Source organism: Carettochelys insculpta, chromosome 24 (assembly GCF_033958435.1).
Source record: "Carettochelys insculpta isolate YL-2023 chromosome 24, ASM3395843v1, whole genome shotgun sequence".
Classification (NCBI taxonomy): Eukaryota; Metazoa; Chordata; order Testudines; family Carettochelyidae; genus Carettochelys; species Carettochelys insculpta.
This window is the reverse complement of record NC_134160.1, coordinates 5,483,569-5,501,125: the sequence shown is the minus strand read 5'-3', so window position 1 is coordinate 5,501,125 and position 17,557 is coordinate 5,483,569. Positions and strand designations below refer to the sequence as shown.

The window sequence follows — 17,557 nt, the reverse complement described above, 5'->3', positions numbered from 1 at the left end:
GTGCCCACCAGACAGCTCCACCCAGCTGGTCCATGGGGCAGCGACAGCGTCACCTTCCTCGCCTTTTCTCCCCACCACTGCTGCCGGCTGCTAGGGAGAGAGTTGGAGGAGCAGTCCCCAGGGTGTATAGACAGGATCCCCACCCCGCAACCAGGCTGTGTTCTCCGCCTGCGCTCTGGGCATCCCCGGGCTGCGTTCCCCTGTGAGCTGAGCATGTGGGTGACCGCCCAGGAGCCATTCAGCTGCTGTCCTGATTGCCGGAACGCCCACAGCCGGCAGCATGTGATGCAAAGGTGGTGCACATCCGCACTTGCTTCAGTGCACATAATAAATTTATTCTGCACATGGGTGGGAAAAAATTGAGGGATCCCTGCCCCTGGGGAGAGCAGTATTTGGGAGCGGACTGGGGAGCTGGTCACAGCACCAGAGACGTTTACAAATGCTACAAATACCCTGGTGAGTGTCAAGGATCAGACGTCGCCGCAAGGGTGAAACCCAGCAGGGCTGTGAACCCCTGTGCTGCAGGGACAGGGCCCGAGTCGGCCGTCCGGGGCCCACGACCCTCCATGTGCCCATGGAGTGGGGGAACTGCCAGAAAAGATGCAGCACAGGCGGGCTGTTACTCTTCCTTGAAGCATCTGTTGGCCAGAGATTAGCTCCCAGGCGAGGTGGAACATGGGTTTGATCTGCCCCTGGCACCAGTGTCCGGAGAGGGGCACAGTTGGCAGGTTCTCGGAGTCGACTGTGCTGCTGGAAGGGCACCAAGCTCTCTGGCAGGCACCCCGCTCTTCCCGGGGCAGAGCTCGGCGGGCAGGCTTGGCAGCTGTGACTGTCCTCAGCTCCCGGCTGCAGAGGGTAGGGGGTCTGTCCTGGCCCTGGGGTGTAATCAGCCTGTGCTTCCCTTCGAGCAGTGCCTTCCTGAAGCCTCCAAGACCCGGCGGCAGGCAGAGGGCACACAAAGCAATGACCTGATTGAGATCCACCCACGGCCAGAGGGCAAGGTGTACACCCGCTGCTTCTGCCTCGAGGAAACGCAGGTGAGAGTCCGGGGCATCGCTCGGGGCCCAGAATGCTGGATCCTCGGCCGAGGAGGAAGCTGGAAAGCAGGGGAGCTGGGCAGTGGCATCCAGGCTCTCTCTCTCTCTCTGGTATATTGCATTAATTTCCGGGCACTGGACTTGGCCAACTGGAAGGAGTCTGGAGAGGCACCAGGTGAAGGATCAGGGTGCTGAAGGGATGCTGGGAGGTAAGTGTTCCCTGGAAGCTGAGAATTTGGGAGGCTGCCCAGGAGAGGTTCAGGTGCGGCTCCACTGATTAGCAGAGCGCTCACAGCCGGCAGCCTGTGTTTCTACGGGTGGTGCACATCCGCACATGCCTCGGTGCACATAGCAAAATTTATTTCACCCCGGATGGATTTATTCCCCTCCTGGTGCGGGCAGGTTGAACTAGCTGCATGAAGCAGGCGAAGCCAGGCTCAGGGCGCTGCAAGCGTGCGGGAGAGAGTTGAGCCAGAGCAGGTGAGAGGAGTGAAGACTCTTGCGTCTTTGGTTTCTCTTACTGGGGGGCGTGGCCAGGTCCTGTGTGTGCCTTCAGGAAACGAGGGCATCCCAGGCAGGGAGGAGCTGGGGCCGTGGGGCGGAGGCAGAGGTTGTGGGGAGCAAGCAGAGTTGGCTGACTGGGGCTGCACGAGGGGCAGGGCCAGTTCCCCCTGCAACGGAGCCTTGATTTCTTTTTCTCTCTTTGAATCTCTTGATTTTTCTCTCCCTCCTTCCTTCCCGCTCCGCCCAGCCCAGGGCCCTAACGCTCTTAACTCGATTGCAGCCCATCATGCTGCTGGTCCATTTCCTCCCCCCCACCACCACCGCTCTCTGCCCTCCTGCTCGTCCCCAGAGCAGAGCTGCCAGCGCGCTCACGAAGCAGGTACAGCCGCAGCTGCTCAGCGGGTGCCAAGAAAAAGACTCGTGAAACAATGCAGCCCTGCTGGCTGCCACCGCTTACTCCGCCCTGAGACACTGTGCGGCCCGGCCCTGCCACGATCCCAGCAGGGCGTGAGGCTGAGCTCACCACCCACCAGTGGCAACTGCCCAGGATCCAAGAAAGGGGCCGGTTCCTCTGTTCCTTTTCCTCCCTCTCGTTCCTGATCTGCCTCTTGTCTCACTCTCTGGCTGCTCCCCGCCCCGCTGAACCTGACCGGTGGTGACTCTCTGCTCCCTGCTGGAAAGCTCTGCGCACCGGAGCCTCAGATTGCACCCAGCCATTTATTTTTCCCCTTCCTTAGTCACCTTGCATGCCCTTGTAGCCAATCAGGGTAACGCTAGTGGGGAGCATTAGGAGGGGCATTTCCAGCAGACCTAGAGAAGTTGTTATTCCCCTCTGCTCGGCACAGGTGAGGCCATATGTGGAGTACTGCATCCAGTTCTGGGCCCCCCAGTACAGAAGGGGTGCAGGTGCTTTGAGAGGGGCCAGCTGAAGGCAACCAGAATGATTCAGGGGCTGGAGCACTGAAGGATTTGGGCTTATTTAGTTTGCAGAAGAGAAGAGTGAGGGGCGACTTGATAGCAGCCTTCAACTTCCTGAAGGGGGATCCAAAGAGGACGGAGAGGGGCTGTTCAGTGGTGAGGGATGGCAGAACAAGGAGCAATGGGCTCAGGTTACAGAGGGAGGTGTAGGTTGGATATTAGGACAAACTCTTTCCCCAGGAGGGCGGTGAGGCACTGGGATGTGTTACTGAGAGAGGTGGTGGAATCTCCATCCCTGGAGGTTTTTAAATCCTGGCTTGAAGATGGAAGCTGAGCTGAGAGCAGGTGCTAAATTTCTGTGGCCTGGCCGTGGGAGGCATCTCCTTCACATCCATCCCCTACTGCGGTGAGCCAGGCCACGCCCATGTCTTGTGGAGGCTGGGCCCCACCTTGGGCTCTGGCTCAGATTAGGGGCCTTTCCACGTACGCTCCTTCTCAGTAGGAGCAGCTGGCAAAAACAGTGCTTACATTGAGAGCAAATGTGTTGGGAAGGTGGAGGGTGTGTCCTTGGCTCTCGCCGGGCTGGCCTCCTGCCCCATGTACGGAGCTGCAGCCCCGGGGCAAATTGTGAAATCCGACCTTGGCAGTGGAGCTGTCATCATCTCAGCTTCTCCCAGCAGCGGGAGGCTGGAAGCGTGGCCGGGAGGGCTGCGGGGTCCCAGGCTGTCCCAGCAGCGGGAGGCTGGAAGCGTGGCTGGGAGGGCTGAGGGGTCCCAGGCTGTCCCAGCAGCGGGAGGCTGGAAGCGTGGCCGGGAGGGGCTGAGGGGTCCCAGGCTGTCCCAGCAGCGGGAGGCTGGAAGCGTGGCCGGGAGGGCTGCGGGGTCCCAGGCTGTCCCAGCAGTGGGAGGCTGGAAGCGTGGCTGGGAGGGCTGCGGGGTCCCAGGCTGTCCCAGCAGCGGGAGGCTGGAAGCGTGGCCGGGAGGGGCTGAGGGGTCCCAGGCTGTCCCAGCAGCGGGAGGCTGGAAGCTTGGCTGGGAGGGCTGAGGGGTCCCAGGCTGTCCCAGCAGCGGGAGGCTGGAAGCGTGGCCGGGAGGGCTGCGGGGTCCCAGGCTGTCCCAGCTGCGGGAGGCTGGAAGCGTGGCCGGGAGGGCTGCGGGGTCCCAGGCTGTCCCAGCTGCAGGAGGTGGAAGCGTGGCCGGGAGGGCTGCGGGGTCCCAGGCTGTCCCAGCAGCGGGAGGCTGGAAGCGTGGCTGGGTGGGCTGCGGGGTCCCAGGCTGTCCCAGCAGCGGGAGGCTGGAAGCGTGGCCGGGAGGGCTGCGGGGTCCCAGGCTGTCCCAGCAGCGGGAGGCTGGAAGCGTGGCCGGGAGGGCTGCGGGGTCCCAGGCTGTCCCAGCTGCAGGAGGTGGAAGCGTGGCTGGGAGGGCTGCGGGGTCCCAGGCTGTCCCAGCAGCGGGAGGCTGGAAGCATGGCCGGGAGGGCTGCGGGGTCCCAGGCTGTCCCAGCAGCGGGAGGCTGGAAGCGTGGCCGGGAGGGCTGCGGGGTCCCAGGCTGTCCCAGCAGCGGGAGGTGGAAGCGTGGCCGGGAAGGCTGCGGGGTCCCAGGCTGCCCCAGCAGCGGGAGGCTGGAAGCGTGGCTGGGAGGGCTGGGGGGTCCCAGGCTGTCCCAGCAGTGGGAGACTGGAAGTGTGGCTGCATATATCTGGAAAAGATTTAGAGGGAGCGTTGGCTGGCGGGTGACTGGCACCTTCTGATCAGGGTCTTATTGCAGCAATTAACACCCTGACAAACGTCCCCTGACATGGAGCCAAATTCCCCCCAGCCTCAGGGAGAGGGTGACCTGGCCTGGGGGAGCTCTGGGACCCCCAGGGTGGCTCAGCTGTGCAATCCCCTTGTGTCCTTTTGGGGGCTCCTGTGATGGAGTGGGGGGGGGTGCATGTGTGAGTCAGGCTGGATGTCCGAGGCAAGCAGCAGCTCCCAGTGGCTAAGGATGACCCTGGGGCTACAACTGGCAGATAACACCTCTGCCTGAACAAAGAGCAGGGAGGAGCTGAGCTGGGTTTTTGAATCGGGGGCGGCAGTTAGAGGCGAGGAGAAGGGAGAGCTGGAAGGCAGCCAGCCTGAGGAGGGGAAAGCTACACCCCAGAGGGGCCCCCCTCAGGGTCTTCCCCCCAGGACAGGTTGGAAGGACTGTCTCTGGCTGCTATGCTGTTGCTTCTGTGAGAAACTGGACATCTGTTGCCTAATAAACCTGCTGTTGTACCTGCTGAGTGAGAGTCACTCCTGCCAGCGGACGGGGTGCAGTGCAGGGGGACCCCTGAACCCCATCACACTGGTGTCAGAAGTGGGATGCACTGCACCCACGGATGAGCTCCCAGCAGTGGCTGACTGAGCACCAGAGAAGGAAGGAGTCTCACAAGAGTCAGAGGGGGAACAGAGCCATTCCTGCAGCTGCTGCTGGTGAGTGGATACCCTGGGAAATAGCGGGGAGATGGATTATACCCGACTCCTGAAGGCAGAGCTAGCGGGGCTGTGCAGAGAGAGGGGCCTGACCGTGGGGAAGGCGACCAAGGCCCAGCTCATTGCACAGCTGGAAGAGAATGACCGATCCGGGGGGGCAGAGCCTGTCCCGGCAGAAAGTGGCCGGTCCGCCTCGGGAAGCATTTCGGATTCTCCGACAGGAGCAGGGGCTCGACGCCGTCCGACAGACGCGGTGCCCACCAGGTCGCGCTCAGCTAGCGGTGGTCCATCGCGGGCAGAGTCCCCCGCCGCAGAGCTGAGACGGCTGGAACTCGAGGTGAAATTAAAGGAACTGGAGCACCAGGAACGGGAAAGAGAGCGTGAGCATGAGCGACAGGAACGAGAAAGAGAGCGTGAGCGCCAGGAACGGGAAAGAGAGCGTGAGCGTGAGCTCCAGGAACGGGAAAGAGAGCGTGAGCACGAGCGCCAGGAACGAGAAAGAGAGCGTGAGCACGAGTGCCAGCTACAAGAGAGACAGCGGGAGGAGAGAGAGCGAGAGCGGGAGCATGAGCGAACCATGGCAGAGGCGAGACGCCAAGAGGCCCCAGCTGCGGTAAGCGGGGAGAGGGCCAGACGGCTCGGGGTGGCCAGTCACTTGGAGACGCGTGTGCTGGCCCAGTGTCAGGACCCAGGGGACATGGACGAGTTCCTTACCGCCTTCGAGCGAGCCTGTGAGTTGCATGAGGTTCCCCCAGATGAGTGGCTCCGGTACCTCACCCCCTTGCTGGGCCGGAAGGGCGAAGCGGTGCTCAGCCAGCTGGTGGGGCTGCAGCCTGGGGACTATGAACGGTTCAAACAGGCCCTGCTGCATAAGTTCGGGCTGACTCCGGAGATGTACAAGAAGAAGTTCCAGGAGGCGCAGAAGAGGCCAGAGGAAACCCACGTAGATACAACCGCCCGCCTGAAGCAATACTACCAGAAGTGGGCATTCGGAATGGGAGTCCAGTCCGTAGAGGACCTGATCGAGCTGGCGGTTGTGGAGCGATTCTACGAGATGTGCGCACCTGACCTGAGGGTGTGGCTCGTGGACCGGAAGCCGGGGGACTCACATGATGCAGGGAAACTGGCAGATGACTTCACCAACAGCCGGGCCAGGTTTGAAAGTGAGCCCCACAAGGAGAGGGAGTCTCGGAGAGAGAGGGAGTCCCGGAGGGAGAGGGAGTCCTGGAGAAACCGAGAATCTCAGAGAGACCGGTCCCTAACTGTACGACAGAGGGGACCACCTCTTGGGCAAGCCCAGGAAAGAGGGGCCAGCCACCCACCCCCCAGAGAGCCAAACAGAGCCCGGACAGAGCAGCCGGCCCGAGGGACACAACCAGACCCAGGCTGTTACCGCTGTGGGCGAAAGGGGCATAGAGCAGCCCAGTGCCCCAGGCTCCCAGACAGGTTGAGCAGGCCGGGGGGTCATGGAGTCAACTGGGTGGGGTCCCAGAAGTCAGAGGGGCTGGCGGCCAAGGCGGGTGGTGCTGACAATGGGCACTCGGATTGGGCCGAATCCGCCCCACAGACCAGCTCCTCAGGGGGACCAAATGCTCAGAGGCCAGTTTACAGAGTGGGGGCAGCGCTACCTCTGTGGAGCAAGTGTCTCAAACACCTCGAGGTAGACGGGAAAAAGGTCACGGGGTTCTGGGACACAGGCGCTGACGTGACGCTGGCCCGACCCGGGGTGGTGGCACCGGGCTGCATGATACCCGATTCCCACCTGACGATAACAGGAATTGATGGGACCCCTTTCAAGGTGCCCATGGCGAGGGTGCACCTGAAATGGGGGAAGAAGGAAGGCCCCAAGGAAGTGGGCGTGCACAGCCATTTGCCGGCGGATGTACTGATGGGGGCTGACCTGGAGAACTGGCAAGGTGAACGCCCTCGTGCCCTGGTCCTGACCCGTAGCCAAAGAAAACGAGGGGTGCGCTCCCCAGATTCAGGGGTACAGGCCCAGCCAAAGCCACAGGGGCCAACCCTGAGAGAAAGGGGGCTCCCAAAAACCAGATCTCACAGGCCAGGGATGCTGGAGTCAGGCAGGGATGGGGAAGTAGCCTCCGCTCCTGCCCAAGCGGAAGAATTCCAGGCAGAGCAGCAGAGAGACCCCTCCTTGCAGAAGCTGAGGGAACTGGCCAGTCTCAGCCCAGCTCCACAGCTGGGGGAGGGCTGCAGGGAGAGATTCCTGTGGGAAAAGGGATTCCTGTACTGGGAATGGGCTCCCAGATGCAAAGCGGAGCCATGGAAGGTCCAGAGGCAACTGGTGGTTCCCCAAAAGTACCGGCGCAGGCTGCTGTACCTAGCTCATGATGTCCCGCTCGCAGGACACCAGGGGATCCACCGCACCAGGAGAAGGTTGTTACAGAACTTTTTCTGGCCAGGGATCTTTGCAGCTGTCCGTCTGTATTGCCTGTCCTGCGATCCCTGCCAGAGGGTGGGGAAGAGCCGGGACAAGGGGAAAGCTGCCCTGAGGCCACTGCCCATCATAGAGGAGCCTTTCCAGAAAGTGGCTATAGACATAGTGGGCCCCTTCAGCAAGGCAACGCGTTCGGGGAAGAAATATATTTTGGTAGTGGTAGATTTTGCCACGCGATACCCAGAAGCAGTGGCCTTGACCTCTATCGACGCTGACACCGTGGCAGATGCACTGCTGTCCATTTTCAGCAGAGTGGGGTTCCCCAAGGAGGTCCTCACAGATCAGGGGTCCAACTTCATGTCGGCCCTACTGCAAAGCTTGTGGGACAAGTGTGGGGTCCGGCACACCTGGGCCACAGCCTACCACCCGCAGACCAATGGGCTGGTGGAGAGGTTCAATGGGACTCTGAAGCAGATGCTGAGAACCTTCATGAATCAATACCCCCATGACTGGGACAAGTACTTACCCCACCTGCTGTTTGCATACAGGGAGGTGCCCCAGGAATCCACGGGGTTCTCCCCGTTTGAGCTGCTGTATGGAAGGAGGGTACGGGGACCCTTGGACTTGCTCAGAGAAGAGTGGGAGGGGACGGCCTCCCCTGAAGGGGAGTCAGTGGTACAGTATGTACTGACCTTCCGGGAAAAACTCACCGAGCTCATGGGCCTGGCCAGGGAGAACCTCTCCATGGCCCAAAGGAAGCAAAAGGTCTGGTATGACCGTAACGCCAGGGCCCGAGCCTATGCCACCGGGGATCAAGTGATGGTCCTTATACCTGTGCGGCGGAACAAGCTGCAAGCGGCCTGGGATGGGCCCTTCAAGGTCGTCAAACAGCTAAATGACGTGAATTATGTGGTGGAACTGTCGAACCGGGCCCACCGCCACCGGGTCTATCATGTGAACATGATGAAACCTTACTGGGACAGAGAGAACTTGGTGCTGGCCGTGTGCAGACACTGGGAGGGGCAGGGGGAAGATCCCTTGGTGGATTTACTCACAAGGACTGGAGCCGGCTCCTTGCTGGAGTCTATTCCCCTCTCAGACCAGCTGACCCCTGCCCAGCAGACGGAGATCAAGGAGGTGCTGCATTCGCATCAACAGCTGTTCTCGGACAGACCCGGACGCACTGACCTGGCTGTCCACCGAATAGAGACAGGCACCCACGCCCCTATCAAGTGTGTGCCATTCAGAGCCACAGGGAGGACGGCTCAGGACATAGAGCGGGAGGTTGAAGACATGCTGGCTCTGGGGGTGATCCAACCCTCGTCCAGCCCCTGGGCCTCTCCCGTGGTGTTAGTCCCTAAAAAAGATGGGTCTGTTCGGTTTTGTGTGGACTATCGCAAGCTTAACGCCATCACTGTCTCGGACGCCTACCCCATGCCCAGGCCTGATGACCTTTTAGACAAGCTGGGGGGAGCCCGTTACCTCACCACCATAGACCTCACCAAGGGGTACTGGCAAGTGCCATTAGACCAAGATGCCCGGCTGAAGTCGGCTTTCATCACTCCTGTGGGGCTCTACGAGTTCTTGGTCCTGCCCTTCGGCCTCAAGGGGGCACCCGCTACCTTCCAGCGTCTGGTGGACCAGCTACTGAAGGGGATGGAGAGCTTTGCCCTGGCTTACATGGACGACATTTGCATCTTCAGCCAGACGTGGGAGGACCATGTGTCCCAGGTCAAGCAGGTGCTGGACCGACTCCAGAAGGCTGGTCTGACTATCAAGGCAGGGAAGTGCAATGTGGGAATGGCTGAGGTGACCTACCTGGGCCACAAGGTGGGCAGCGGCTGCTTAAAGCCAGAGCCAGCTAAAGTGGAGGCTGTCAGAGATTGGCCAACACCCCAGACTAAGAAGCAGGTCCAGGCCTTCATTGGGATGGCGGGGTACTACCGGAGGTTTGTGCCCCACTTTAGCTCCATCGCAGCCCCCCTCACGGAGCTGTGTAAAAAGGGAAAGCCTGACAAGGTGGTTTGGACCGAGCAGTGCCAAGAGGCCCTCTGCGCGCTGAAGGAGGCTCTGGTCAGGGCCCCAGTGCTGGCAAATCCAGACTTCAACAAGCCCTTCCTGGTGTTCACCGATGCCTCGGACGTGGGGCTGGGGGCGGTGCTAATGCAGGTGACTGACAAAGGGGAGAAACACCCCATTGTGTACCTGAGTAAGAAGCTGCTGCCCCGGGAGCAGAGCTACGCGGCCATAGAGAAGGAATGTCTGGCCATGGTGTGGGCGCTGGGGAAGCTGCAGCCGTACCTGTTTGGACGGCGTTTCACCGTGTACACCGATCACTCACCCCTGACCTGGCTGCATCACATGAAAGGGGCCAACGCCAAGCTCCTGCGGTGGAGTCTGCTCCTGCAGGACTACGACATGGAGGTGGTCCACGTCAAGGGGAGCAACAACACCATAGCCGATGCCCTGTCACGCAGGGAGGGCCCCGAACTTCCCCAGGTCACTGGCTAAGTGACCCCGCTCAGTGCGGTCTGGAAGGGGGGAGAGATGTGATGGAGTGGGGGGGGGTGCATGTGTGAGTCAGGCTGGATGTCTGAGGCAAGCAGCAGCTCCCAGTGGCTAAGGATGACCCTGGGGCTACAACTGGCAGGTAACACCTCTGCCTGAACAAAGAGCAGGGAGGAGCTGAGCTGGGTTTTTGAATCGGGGGCGGCAGTTAGAGGCGAGGAGAAGGGAGAGCTGGAAGGCAGCCAGCCTGAGGAGGGGAAAGCTACACCCCAGAGGGGCCCCCCTCGGGGTCTTCCCCCCAGGACAGGTTGGAAGGACTGTCTCTGGCTGCTATGCTGTTGCTTCTGTGAGAAACTGGACATCTGTTGCCTAATAAACCTGCTGTTGTACCTGCTGAGTGAGAGTCTCTCCTGCCAGCGGACGGGGTGCAGTGCAGGGGGACCCCTGAACCCCATCACAGCTCCAAAATACAAACTGTGAGCAGTAAATCCCACCCCCCCTCCACAAGTGTCCCAATTGCATTCGTCCTCCTCTGCAGGCAGGGGACTCTGACATGGCCCAGGGGTGCCCACACTCCCGCTGAGCAGAACGCAGCCGCATCGGTTCCCCCCCACGGCTCCTGCATCACCTTTGCCGCTCTCCAGCAGCCTGAACAGCGAGCAGCTGCTGGGTTTGGGGAGGGGGCTTGGGCCCGGGGAGGAGGGGGGGCTGGTGTGGCTTCCCCCTGGCAGAGCAGCATAAGGGGTGGCAGGGTGAGTGGGGGTTGGAGCCAGGGTGAGCGCAATGGGGATGAGGGGAGGGTTTTCCTGCCGAGCAACGTGTCCTGGGCCTTGACTGTTTCCTGCAGAGCCGCTGGAGAGAGCTGGACTGGCTGGGGGCGATGGTGTTACAGTGCAGAGGCCGGAGGGCTGGCGTGCAGGGCTGGGGATCTCTGCCCCCCCATCAGCCCACGGAAGCCCTGGGCAGGGAAGTTCCTTGTCAGTGCCTGATCCTGGGGGTGGCTGGGAACTGGGGTTTGGGGCAGCCAGTGCAGGGTCAGGGCTCAGCAGTGTCAAAACAGGGCTTTGGACCACAGCAGTGAACGGACGTGGCCGCGGCATCTCCCTTGCGGCATCTCCGCGCCTCCATCCCCACGGCTGGTCTCTTGGCCCAGGGTTTGTCCCCAGCCAGCAGGCTTGGGCCAGGACCGCTGGGGCCTTGCTCTTGTGCCAGGCAGACAGGGTCACAGCAGCTGGGGGGGCTTGAAAGGGGCCTGATGCTGGTTTCCCGCCAGTGGGAGGCAGCGAGTGTGGGAGGAAGGAGGCTCTGTAATGCAGCCTGTGCTTTGCTCTCTCCCCAGGAGGAGGCCACGGCATCTGGGCAGGTCAGCACAGAGGGCAAGCCTGGAGTAAAGGTGAGGTGGTGGCTGGGGCCAGCCAGGGGCTGGGCAGGTCCTGCTCGCAGACCGATCGCCCTCTGGCAGCCTGATCTCCCCTTCCTGTAGCCGCGAGACGGGCTCTTCTCGTGCGCACCCAGCCCCTGGGTGGCCAAGGCTTGCCAGGCACTTGCCAGCCCCTGGCTGGCTCTGCTCTGCATCCGGGCCTGGCCCTGCACCCAAGGGCTCTTTGTACTGGAGTCCTCAGCTGGCCTGTGCGCTCTGGAAGGAAGGGGGACGGTGGAAGGAGGCATCTTGCTCTGTTGTCCTGCTGCCCCAGGGCCTCATCCCTCCCTGCCCAGGCTGCCGGTGAACCAGAGCCAGAGTGTCCGGACCTATTGCGCTCACTGTGGCCCAGCGGTGCCTCCTCGTTCCAGGCGGATGCCAGCAACCGCTGAGCATTGCCTGGAACTAGCCAGTGCGTCCGAAAGGACAGGGACCTCCCAGGGCCTGGCGCACCCTGCCCCGGTGGCCCAGCACAGCTTCTTGTCCTGCCCGTCCTGCTGCTGGGGCCGGTGTCTGGGAGCCCCAGCCTGGCTCTGTCTGCAGCCCAGCTGCTCCGAGGATTCTCCTGCCCGCTGAGGGTGGTGCTGAAGTCGGGGTGTTCCCCTGCCCTGTACCCACCTCTGCGGAGCAGGGTTTGGGGCGCAGGAGCCACACAGCCACCGCCACTAGAACTGATGTGCATTTCGCCTGGCGATAGCGCTCCCCGCTGGGGAGAAGGGCGACAGGCTGCCAGCCGTATTTTCACGCCTCTTTCCCCTCTGGGTTGCTCCCTTGCAGGGCTCCAGAGATCCCCGCGGCCGGCCAGCCAGTGAGGTAGGTCGAGGCTTTTCAGGTTCCAGCTGGATGCGGGACACAGGGGCGGGCGTGTCTGACCCACTGGCCTCTGCCTGCCCCTGCCTGGAACCAGCCTTCTGAGAGCAAGGGGGGCTCTGAGCTGGAACCAGGTCCCTCCAGTTCCCTTGTCTGCCTGGCGCAGAACCAGCTGCTTCCCGGCAGGAGCTGGCCAGTCCCGAGGGAGCATTTCACTGTCACTGGTTTGGCTGAAGGAACGTGTGGGCAGCCACAAACCCACACATACAGTTCTGGGGTCAGGCCTGGGCTGGCAGTGCCTGGCCCCTCACCAGCCAGGAGAGGACAGAGGAGGTGGAAGCTGTTGTAGAAAGGGCCGAGTTCTCCTCGGCGGTGCTGCGTTTCCTGAGTCCCCACGGCCGGCCGCCGGGGGCAGGGTCCCAGCTCCAGGTCAGAGGGAGCATTTGTGTTTTCCTGGGGCCAGCGGGGAGTTGCCAATGTTGCTTTTACCAGGGAAGCGGAGAGGCTGCTCCAGCATTTCTCCCTCTTCTCAGCTCCAGCGGCAGGGCCGGGGATGGCGGCTCAGGAAGTGAGACAGCTAGACATCTTTGCCAAGGTGGAGGAGTGTGCCTGGGTGTAAACAGGCGGGTGCTGGGTGGTAACACTGAGCTCACTGATTCGGGGCAAATCGCTTAGAAACTGGGCAGCCACAGCCCAAACTGGGGGACCCCTTGTTTACGAGGAGACCCAAACTCATCAAAAGATCATGTCCATTTCACCACCCTGGCTAAGAGGTCATCCAAGCTGTTCCCTTGGACACGCCAGTTCCCCTGTATCACCGCCAGTAGCCCTCCTTCTGGGGCTGAGGGGTGTGGAAATCAGAATCCCCAATTTAAAGGTCATTTGTTCCCGTAGAACCAGCCACATTCCCAGGTCTATCCTGCAGGTCTTACCCCAAAATCACATGGTTGCTAATCCTTTAAATCCAGGCGTTTATTCATACAAGAAAGGAAGGTGAGAGTTAGAATTGTTATAGGAATCAAACACAGTAAACTCTTTCGCAGCCGGCAGCCCTGGGGTTTGGGAGGTTGAAGGATATTCAGATATTCTGGATAATAGAGAGTTACGCCTTGCAGGGCAGAACACACAGAAAACCAAGATTCAATATGAAGAAACACACACAGATGTATGCAGAGCACCTCACCAGCCACAGTGGGATTGTACGCTGTCAGCTTATACCGTATTTGCTGTATTTGTTTGTATTTGCTCTGACAGCGCTTTTCTTATGGAAAATGTAACTAAAATTGACTTCTGGTTAAAATGCTGGTTATTGGAGAGTTCGGGAGGATAGAACACCGGATATAAAAAAAGTTCCCTGTGCACAGGACTGGGCAACGTGCTGGGTTCAGTCTGGTAGCAGGGGCGGAATGAACTGCTGGTTTAAGTCAAGTCTCTGGCTGCTTCCAAACCCTTGGAAGGATGTTGGTCCCTTGGTTAGACTGCTCCTGTTGTTGTGAGTCCATAGCCCAGAGGCTGGGGCAGGGAAGAGAGGAAATGGTGGAGTTCCCGGGACCTTTTATAGCTTCTCCCATGTTGAAGGACTCTGGCTGTGGAAAAGTACATTAACGAGCTGGTGTCCAGTCGCGTGGGCAAGTCCCCCATCAACGCAGGACTCGGTTCTTTGCAGGTGGATCCCTCTGCTCATCGGCTGGTCTGAACTTTGCCAGGAAATCCCGGGGGGGGGCGGGGGGAGCTGGGTTAGTCTGTAGCTTCAAAACAACCAACCATCCAAGCAGACCTGTGTCACCTTAAAGACGAACAATTTTATTTACTAGGTAATGAGCTTCCTTGGGCAAGACCCACTTAAAATCTAACAAAGTGGGTCTTACCCACACAAGGTCATTACCTAATGAGTACAATCGTTAGTCCTTAAAGTGCTCCAGGGCTGCTTGAAGGTTTTTTTGTGTTCCCAGAAAGGCTCATCAGATGTGGATTAGCACCTCCTAGGGTCCATTGTCCATCAAGTCCTTGTAATCAACCCTTGTGACCAGCCCTGTCGCAATATATTGGCCAAACCTGTTGGTGTTTCCCGGCAGCAAACCTTTGCAATCAGGGCTAGAGCTGATACTCAGAAACGACACATCCCACAGCGAGCATCACCACAGCCTGCAAATCGTTAGCTCTTTGCAGACCCCTCACTTGGCACACGCCGTGTGTGAATTGTTGCAAGGGCAGAACAGGCGGCGGGAGGTGAGCCGCGATATTTGCAGGACATCTTCCCAAGTTGCTAGAAGGGCCCCCGCTCCAACACCCGCCTTGTAAAAATCCCTGTCATGACAAGGCCTCGTTTCCCCTGCTTCCTGACGGCTGTTGTTGTCTCCTTCTCTTGCAGTGCCCGCCCTGCCCCCGGACAGCCCCACACTCAAACGTAAGTGAGAAGCACCAGCCCCATGAGAGCTTTCAGACAGGCTTTGGGCTCAGGTGCGGGGGGCAGCTGTCTCGTGGCAAAAGGAGGGCTCTTTCTCCCCTGCTTTCATCCATGCTACTGTATGGGAGAGAGGAAGCCTGGCCCAGTGTGTGGGGGACTAGCCTCGGACTTCAGAGACCCTGGGTCAGTTTCCTGCTCTGCTACAGACTCTCCGTGTGGCCTTGGGGGAGTCACTTAGCCACCCTTTGCAATGCGGCTGCCCTGCCCTGCGGAAGCCACAAGAGCTCTCCCGAGGGGAGTTGACCTCAAGGGTAGGGGGAATCTCATGTGCACTGGGTGGTGGAGACAGCACAGAGCCAATGCTGGTGCTGCTTTGCTGCGCTTGGGGCTGGCAGGGTGACCCCACTGGCTGGTGCCTCTGTAACTCCCCAGGCACCACAGAAAATCTGCTGGAGCTCAGGCGGAGCTGCCCTGATTGCTGGGAACCAACAGGCCAGACACCCACTAGAGCGCTGCTCTAGGCTGCACCGAGCCTGTGGGAAGCTGAGCTGAGCTCTGCTCCTCAGTGCAGCAGCCCTGGGGCCACATGCCCAGCGCCCAGCAGAATTAGCGTGTGTGCAAAGCCCTCGTGGCCCCTCCTTCCACCGGACACCCCAGCTTGCCGAGTCTCCGCGGCAGAGAAAAGCAGCCTGTGCATCGCAGCTGGTTCAGAGCTGCTCCTCCACTCACCCTCAGCACAGGGTGGGTTGGGTCAGCGCCGGGGACCGTCGAGGCCCAGGCCGCTAGTGTTTTCGTCTGCGAGGTTTATGTCTCTAGCACTGTGGCAGGAGGAAAGGTCCCCTGCAGGGACCCTCCAGCAGCGATCTGAGGTTTGCCGGAGCTTGGAGCAGGCCTGGGTCGGTTCATAGTGCTGCAGGCCAGCCTGCGGGAGGAGCATGGGTGGAATGGAGGCCCCAGGCTGGGACGGTCACTGATCCTGGTACTGGCCCATCTGCTGTCATTGGGGCTCTGCAGGGGCAGGGCTGTCTCCTCCCTCCTGTTTGGCTCTAGCCCCTGTGGAGTCACAGCTCTGCTTTGGAAGGTGCAGCCCCAGAACCTGCCAGCAGTGTGTTTCCTTTGGAGCCCAGCCTGCCCCGTACCCCACAGCTCCCCTGGGAGCTCACCTTGCTCAGGTGGCTGGAGCTTCCGCTCGCTCCGCCCCTGCTCCCCAAAGAACCCACCCGCCTCCTGTTCTCTCTGGCCGGCAGCTCTTGCAACAGCTGGCTGGCTGGGGGTGGCCCCGATGGCTTCCAGATGTCTGCAAAGTTTCTCTAGCCGCTGCGTGAGCACAGGGCGGGATGGAAAAAGGGCTCAGAGCTCCCAGCTCTCCATGCCTGTGTTCAGGGGGCCTGCCAAGCCGGGGCCACTGTGAACTGGCCGGAGAGATTCCGGGAGGACACGGGGGATGATGATAAAATGGAGGCGCTTTGCTTCTTTCCTTCATCTCCTTTATCTGCTGCTTTCCTGTCCTTCCACGCACCCTTTGTTCCCTGCCTCTGCCTCTCCTGCAGGGGTGGAGCAGGTGCAGACACAACTAGGTTGCACTGACAATCTCATTTTGGCTTGTGCAGGTGACTTTCGGCCCCCCTGGCCCCAAGGTAAGTGTCCCCCCCGCTCCCCCAGGACAGAGGGAGCCCGGCTCCATCCTGCTCACGGTCAGTAGTGAGCACACGAGCTGCGGCAGTGCTCACCTGTGTGTGTCAGTGGGTGTCCACACGCATCTCTGTGCATGTGCTTGCGTGTCTGTGCACGCAGTGGAGAGCGCGTATCCGGGAGCGCCAGGCCCGCCTGCGCTTGCAGGAGCCCTCTGGTTCCCTGTGCCTCTCACGGTCCCCCTGGCTCTCTCCCACAGGGGGGCAAAGGAGAACGAGGACTCCCCGGGACCGCCGGTTTGAAGGGGGAGAAAGGCGAGCGCGTGAGTGATTTCGATGCCGCGGCCCCACCCGTGCCCTGCCCTGCCCAGCCCACGCTCCAGGGCCCCCCAGTCCCGTCTCTCCGCTGGTTAGCCCGCACACGAGCAGCACGAAGCCGCTCTGCAGCTGACTCCTCCGAAGGGCCTGCCCGCAATCAGGGCCTGTCCCTGCACCGGGGAGGGACACCCCAGCCTCCCACCACCTGTTTGACCGACGAAGGTGGCGGCAGCTGGGCTGGTCCTAGGCCACGAACCCCTCAGGTGCCTCAGCCTGGGAGCTTGGCCGATGGCAAAGGGGCTTCCTGGTGATGCAGGGCCCGTCGTGGCCTCCTGCCCTGCTCCCGAGATGGCCCCTCTGAGCATCCCCCTTCCTCCCGCAGGGCGCAGACTGCATCCGGAGCGCCCCCGACGCCCCCTTGCAGGTGAGCACTGCCAGGCCCCCGGTGGAGGCGTCGCCTGTGTGGCGTGGCCACCCCAGCCCCTCTGGCTGCCGTGTGCCGTCCGCCTCTCACCCGCCCTCTTCCTTTTCCCTCCCCAGTGCGCTGAGGGGCCGAAGGGCGAGAAGGGGGAGCGCGGCAGCCAGGTGAGTTCACCCCCCTGGCATCTCCCCCCAGTCTTGGCGATAGGATCAGCGCTGTCCGTGTCGGGCTCTCTGTGCCGTGCTGCCTGGGGGGTGCCCACGGTGCCCCAATGCCGCGTGCACCACTCGCCCCTTCCAGGGACGCAGCGCCCCAGTTTGGCCACCCGTTGGGGAGCCTGGCTCAACTGGGGCCACCTTGGCCTGGCTGAGAGGCCTTGCTGGTGGTAGACCCAGTGGGGTGTGAATGGGGGAAGCGCCAATGGAGGGACACCAGTTTACACCAGCCAAAGACCTGGCCCTGCTCCTAGAAGCGGCACTGGAGTGGACTGGGCTAAAGACTTCACAGTGCCGCCTGCAGCCAGGGCGTAACAGCCAGTCTGCCCCAGGCCTCAGCTCAGGATCTGACCCCAGACCTGCCCTGAACGTCGCAACCAGCTGCATCGCTTGGCGCCTCCTTCACCTCCGCCAGGGGCACAGCTCCCATGCCCGGTTCCTTCTGCCTCTCCCTCTCTTTGCAGCTGGAGAGATCCCCCTTCCCACCCTGCGACTCCCAGCCCCACCACGGCTCAGT

The 17,557-nt window shown here is 61.2% G+C and overlaps 2 protein-coding genes across 10 annotated transcripts in view; both read left to right on the top strand.

Moving 5' to 3' along the window:
* Window positions 1–17,557, top strand: part of COL16A1 (collagen type XVI alpha 1 chain) — a 93,305-nt gene that overhangs the window by 24,068 nt on the left and 51,680 nt on the right. For 7 of the 9 annotated variants that reach the window (XM_074976121.1, XM_074976122.1, XM_074976118.1 and 4 more), the window contains exons 8-15: window positions 912–1,037; window positions 11,158–11,211; window positions 12,016–12,051; window positions 14,420–14,455; window positions 16,066–16,092; window positions 16,347–16,409; window positions 16,787–16,828; window positions 16,945–16,989. In XM_074976121.1, the coding sequence (XP_074832222.1) occupies window positions 912–1,037; window positions 11,158–11,211; window positions 12,016–12,051; window positions 14,420–14,455; window positions 16,066–16,092; window positions 16,347–16,409; window positions 16,787–16,828; window positions 16,945–16,989 (429 nt within the window). The remainder of the gene's footprint in view (window positions 1–911; window positions 1,038–11,157; window positions 11,212–12,015; window positions 12,052–14,419; window positions 14,456–16,065; window positions 16,093–16,346; window positions 16,410–16,786; window positions 16,829–16,944; window positions 16,990–17,557) is intronic. The other 2 variants (XM_074976117.1, XM_074976120.1) reach the window with 2 other exon arrangements.
* Window positions 4,801–11,129, top strand: LOC142001386 (uncharacterized). Its single transcript, XM_074976537.1, has 3 exons — window positions 4,801–4,915; window positions 5,137–5,646; window positions 11,092–11,129. Exons 1-3 carry the CDS (start codon window positions 4,822–4,824, stop codon window positions 11,127–11,129), a joined length of 642 nt encoding a protein of 213 aa, XP_074832638.1. The 5' UTR covers window positions 4,801–4,821.